This window comes from Vigna radiata, chromosome 10, assembly GCF_000741045.1.
Source record: "Vigna radiata var. radiata cultivar VC1973A chromosome 10, Vradiata_ver6, whole genome shotgun sequence".
Lineage (NCBI taxonomy): Eukaryota > Viridiplantae > Streptophyta > Magnoliopsida > Fabales > Fabaceae > Vigna > Vigna radiata.
In genome coordinates this window covers 13,292,639-13,299,045 of record NC_028360.1, presented here as the reverse complement: position 1 = coordinate 13,299,045, position 6,407 = coordinate 13,292,639, and the positions used below count along the sequence as shown (strand labels likewise).

Below are 6,407 nucleotides of genomic sequence, written 5' to 3'. Positions count from 1 at the left end.
AGGGATAACCAACACAAGATTCTTACATAAATGATTATATATATATATATATATATATATATATATATATATATATATATATATATATATATATATATGTTAAACTATAAGAAAAAAGGAAGCTTTGAGCTAAAACCATGTTTTTCTATTACAACATTATTGATTTATTTATACTGAGAAAACGAAATCAATTGAATAAATACAGAAAATTTGATTTCTTCTAATAATAAACTTAAGAATAAATAGATAGTTAATGTTACTAATAATACAAATATGTTCTTGATAGCTGTAATTATATAGATATGATTTTGATATCTGTAATTATAAAGATATGATCTTGACATCTATAATTATAAAGATATCATCTGTGTCCGTAGTTATAACCATATTGATAACGTAAGAACTTTTACTAATATATTTGTCTGGTCTCCATTTGGCTGCGGGTAGTTTACAATTTCTTCACATTTCCATGACATTCTTTTGCAGCTTGCTTGTATTGCAATGCTAGATTTGAATTGTCAGCAACTTGTAATGGAGGGATAAAGGATAGTATGGTAGTATGGTGCCTTGTACTTAGTGACATATAATAATATAATGTTAATTCCTAATCTGCATTATGTTCTTGTTAATGGTTTCTTTAAATTCTATTCATTTATTTCTTTTTTAATTAAAAGGAAAAGCTGGCCAAGTATTTAATGTAGATAAACGTGAAAATACTGTTATCCGAGTTTTATTATGAAGTACCGTTGGTTTTCTATACTGACTTTAGGGGTCATAAACCATGCAAATATATGATGCTGCAAATGCTTGGGTCTAACAGACCAAACATAAGGCACCCAGGATAGACCAATTGGTGAAAAGAGTGGGAAAAAACTTGGCAAAGTTGATGTTGAATTGTAACAAGGATCTGTGGTTAATCTGGGAAGACTCAATTCTGCATATTCAGTAATTAATTAAATTATCCTTAAGATAAAATGATAACTTCAGTATAGGTGAGAGTAACAGATCCTAAGGGTTTGTTTGGTTTAAGGAAACATGCACAATTTGTTGAGAATCTAAGTGAGTCCAAGTTCCACATTGGGTAGAAATGAGAAAGTGGAGCAGCATATAAGACTCATTAACCCATTGTTTTAAGGTTTTGGATAGGGAATGGTGTCAAACCCCTCTATGGTTTGACTCAATTCTCATTGATGTCGCATCTCTCCAGTGAAACTCCTCTCCCATAGACTCAACAAGTGGTATTAGAGCCAAGTTAGGCTTAGATAAGTACAATGGTCCCTGTATCAAAAGTTTTCCTGGCAAAGAGTCTCATTAAGATGAACAACAATACGAAAAGAGGTACTCAAATGTTTTTGTTGGAGGAAGAGTGTACCAATGTGGGAGGGACTCACCCTTGAGGGGGAGAATTGTTGAGAATCCAAGTGTGAGTCCAAGTTCGACATTGGATAGAAATGAGAAAGTGGAGCAGCATATAAAGGTCATTAACCCATTGTCTTAAGGTTTTGGGTAAAGAGTGGTGTTAATCCTTTATGTGTGGTTTGGCTCAATTATCATTGATGTTGTATTTCTCCAATGAATCTCCTCCTCCATAGACCTAAGACAATTGTCATTTTCTATTTTACAACTAAATACAAAACTATCATTTTGTTTTCACTTGTTTTTTGCTTTCAACGTTTGTACAAGAAACTGTGAAAAACAAAATTGATAGTTTTCCTTATATGGAAGCATTTTGTTTCAAATATTATGGATGACCAACTTTTCTTAATTTCTTTTTGAGAAAGAAGTTACATAAAAGCAATTTTTTATTGATAAGAGTGATTATGATTATTACATTTGAACTGATGTAAAATTGGCAATTTTGTTAAATTTGTATAATCTCAATATATTCAAATTCTTCTTTTGGTAAGGTAATGGAGATGGAGAAAAAGAGAGACCTTTCCTGTTTTGATTTTGGTTCCTTCAGTTGAGGGAAGCGTTTGAGGAAATATTAGAAATTTGAGATACCCGTATAAGTCTGCCATTTTTATTTAATGTTTATCCTAAAAGGATAACCAAGGAATTTTTAATCTGTGTACTTTTTTTAATTTAGCTATGGAGCAAATTAAGTATGTTTTGAAATTGATACCTTTAACGGTACTATCATAACTATCATAACCTGTTAATAGATTTAAAAAATGGCAAACATAGTCCAATATATATGTGTGTGTGTGTGTGTACTAATATGTGTTTACTTATTGTTTCTTATGTGAAAGAATATTGGGCACGCCAAATGAAGAAACATGGCCTGGAGTTACTGCATTACCGGATTTTAAATCAACATTTCCCAAATGGCCACCTAAGGTAATTATGACTCTCTTTAACCTGGATTAAATGCTTTGTTCTTCATACAGTAATAATTGAACCTTATCTTTTACTTTTCAGGATTTAGCAACTGTGGTTCCAAATCTTGATGCAGCGGGTCTTAATCTTCTTTCTGTAAGTACAAGATGTGATATGTATTCTTTTTTCCATGGCGTTATTAAAAATAGTGCATATAAGTATATATAGTTCAACTACTACCAGCCTCAAGTTTCTAAGGCTGGGTTGTGACGATGTTATCCAGAGTTTCAATTCTCCACTACATTATCTTACACTCCTTCTCCCAAGTACTTATGCCTCTAATATATCCATAAAAAAGGTAATCTACTCTGTATAAATGGGACTGAAAGAAATAATTTTATGTGCTGTCCCTTACTAATCACGGGAGTACTTGCGATTCTGTTGAAACCAAGATGAGAAATTGATTCAGAAGAACTAATACACGACCAAGTATATTCGATAGTAGTCACCTGCACCCTCATTAGGTTACGTTAACATAGCCAATTCTTAGCAAAGTGATAACTGATTGTATGTAGCTTATAAATCAAGGTATTTGGTAAGTTCTAATGTATATTTGGCGATTTCGTTTTATTATATTTCCTAGTTATTACTATCTAATAAGATCCTTCATTTATAAGTGTTTTCAGTAGTTCCATTGGGAAGATCCCATTACTAACTGGTGCAAGGGCCGACACTTTCAGCCATTAGATTTTTTGTTGTTTTGTCATCAACGGGAATTTTTATCTAAAATTTAATAATGTTTATATTCATCCTTATTCTTCTTATTCTCTTGATCTATTGGTTCTAATAAGTAATTCATTTTAATGGTTGTATTAGATTGATAGAAAATGAAGGGTAAGGATGAGGAATATCTTTCTTTTGAGTAATTTGATACAAAATAATTTTTCTTTTCTTACAATACACATTACTGTTGAAAACTCTTCGATGCATGTTTCCCAGCATTCCCTTCGGTAATATTTAATAATAGTAATTGAGTTGAAGGCAGAGGAAGAAGAGAGAGATTTATCCTTGTTTTTCTCGTTAATCTTAAAGGGAGATGCTTGTAAATGACCGTTGAGTCTTTTGTTTGCCTTTTGAACATATCTGGCTCCATGGCTGGTTTAGGCAACAGCTGTATGGTGGGATTGTTATTATTATTATTATTATTATTATATAAGAACCGCAGTCCAGTATTTGATTTATCATGTAATAATGACATGAAAGATTTCATGACATTTGTCCACTGATAATTTTTCCTCAGTCCTCTATAATAATCCATTCTTGCATTTTTATTAGTTTTCTTGATTTCAGATAGTATAATCTTTTTTGGCTCCGGGGTATTTCTAATATTTGGTTTCCTGTGAACGCTTTATCGTATAAACCATCGTCAATTGTATTCTCTGATAAAAAATGTCTATTGCATTCCAGAGTATGCTATGCTTGGATCCCAGCAAAAGAATTACTGCCAGGATCGCTGTGGAGCACGAATACTTCAAAGACATTAAATTTGTACCCTAATTCCATATCTTCATGGAAACCGTGTTTATAGTAATATTTTGTGCAGAATTTATGGGTTTTGACTCTACGAGAAATGCGTGCTGTCTTTTGCTATTTCTTCAGGACTTGGGAGTTGGGAGTGGGTCATATTTCCATTTTTTATCCTACAGAATATTTGAGAATCAACTTGAGTGTGATCATACTGCATTTTACATTTCCCTTTGTCCAGTCAATGCAATGCACCAGTTAAGTTTTCAGTTTGCCTGACATGTGTGATGCTGCTGCTTGCTTAATGCAGAAGAAGCGCGTAACTACATTTTTTCAAGATGCGAAGAAATCACTTGTTGATTGATAAAATTAGTTTCATTTGTTTTTTACCAACCCATTAACTTATCTGATGAAACTTATTTGCCCGTGTAGCTGGAATAAATATTGTTGTGCCCTATTTAGACATTACCTAAAAGTTGAACAAGAAAAATTCATGACATAGCTATGTCACCGTCATAGTCTACGGTGGCGACTTTGGATCGATGACAATGAGGTGCCACGACGGAGGCTCTTCTGCGACCTTGTTTCTGTAATAATGCTAACAACAAAAGAAAGCGACCAATGCTTTCCTTCATCAAGCTATTCTTTCCCTCTCTACCGAATCACTTGTTACTTAACCTTGTGTATGAAATCTGCCTATTTTTAATAATGTATTCTAATTCTTAATTTAAAAAACACTGTAGTATCTGTAAGAGGGCTTCATACATTCACAGAATCCACCTACAACGGTTTTCATTCCACCCAAGGACAACGCGCGACTTTTGATGTAAACTTGGTTGAATTCAATATATATATATAACGAGGATTGAAAAGATGTCATGAAATGGCTACACAATGTGAGCAAATATATGGTGGGTCACACTCTGGTGTTTCAATGGGGGCATCAATCAAGTCAAGTAGAAACCAGAATTGGTGGATAAGATCATGCTATATTTTCATGTCTTCTCATATTCTTTATTCTGCCAAAAACAATCATAACAGTTTCTGATTCAACACTTTCAGATCCCCTTAGACCAATTCATGCCTATGGTTTGAATTTTATGTTCTTTGGCATGTTTTCATCTTTCTGTCTTCTCTGGTTTGTAATATTCATCTATATGTTGTAGGAATGTTTCTTGATAACTATGTTGTCACAAATACGAAGGTTTTCTATTCAATCTCAATTTGCCTTGGTCCTTAAAGATACAAAATTGTGATCATACAAGTTTTTAAGTTTCTTATATGAGTAGATTCACCTCTCATTATTATAATATTTTGGATTAAATCGTGCAGAGAATCATGTACTTGCACTTGCACTATACCAAACAAGCTTAAATACTGTCTTCAAAATCCTCGATTTTCTGATACTACCGCTTCACACAAATTTAAAAAGTTTGAAGACTCCATACTCTGTCACTGTAAGAATCTTCTGTCTCTTTCTATTGTATGAATTTTTTGCAGTTAAATATATCAAAAGCTTTATAGTTGAATACATATTACACTGTGGTGCACAGAATCAGGTATGAGCAATGCCATCAAATATGAAATCGGCATAAAAAAATTTCACATACTGCAGCAAAATATGATGTTACATAAATATATACAGTTATTAAATGTGAAGAATTCTATATCATTTACTTCGGTGATTACAAATATAATACAAAAGGGAAGGAAAGAGAATGAAATATAGAAGACAAAGAATGGAAAGTAGTGTTTATTTGAATGATTGGAAATAGAGTGAAGACAAGTGCAAATATATGGAATGATTTTAATCAAATTGTTTAGATTCAAAAAATAGTTATAAATATAAAATAAAAGAATTCCATTGCTACCTTTTTTATCTTTTAGAAATTTAAATTAAATCATTTTAATGGAATTGTTGCTAGAATATTTTTCACGACTTAACTAATTCATCTACCTTTTAACCCTTTATTTAAATATTCAAGTTTTTATAAAACTAAGTTTGATCAAAAAAAAGATATTTTTCTTTAACACGGTGCAACACTACCTTACATAAACTTTTCTCTTTAACTATTTTCTTTTAAGCCAATATAGGTTTGGTGCTTTTGATTGTGGGCCTAACATAGCTTGATAAGTCTTTTTCTGCCACTTCTTTTCTATAATTTATTTGGTTGTTATTGTCTGGTTTTGTCAAAACTTAAAATGAATAATATTGAGTTCGAATAACAATAAACAACATAATAATCATATACATTTCAACTTAATTTTTTTAACTTACAATTTTTAGCAAGTTTAGAAATCGTGAATTTTACTCAACTCGAAATAAAGGAGTAAGTTCATCGTACTAACTCATTTAAAATATAATAATTGAAAATATTAAAATAATTAGCCATTTAAATATTAAATCTAAAACAAATATTATTGCAGCATGTAATTGAATAATAGTTGCCAAATATTTAAAAATGAGAAATAATACTCAGAATATGTATATTTTTTAAATAAATATATTGATCCACAAGTTATCTATTTATTTAATTTGGGACGAGTCAAGCTTTATGACCTCC

The 6,407-nt window shown here is 31.4% G+C and overlaps 1 protein-coding gene across 2 annotated transcripts in view; it reads left to right on the top strand.

The window, feature by feature from the left end:
- Positions 1 to 4,119, top strand: part of LOC106776064 (cell division control protein 2 homolog) — a 9,510-nt gene extending 5,391 nt beyond the window's left edge. Inside the window, exons 6-8 of one of the 2 annotated variants that reach the window (XM_014663367.2) lie at positions 2,253 to 2,340; positions 2,422 to 2,475; positions 3,787 to 4,119. In XM_014663367.2, coding sequence (XP_014518853.1) covers positions 2,253 to 2,340; positions 2,422 to 2,475; positions 3,787 to 3,876 — 232 coding nt within the window. In that variant the 3' untranslated portion in view covers positions 3,877 to 4,119. Of the gene's footprint in view, positions 1 to 486; positions 524 to 2,252; positions 2,341 to 2,421; positions 2,476 to 3,786 lie in introns of those variants that run through there. The other variant, XM_022786605.1, reaches the window with a different exon arrangement.
- The last annotated feature ends 2,288 nt before the right edge of the window (positions 4,120 to 6,407 follow it).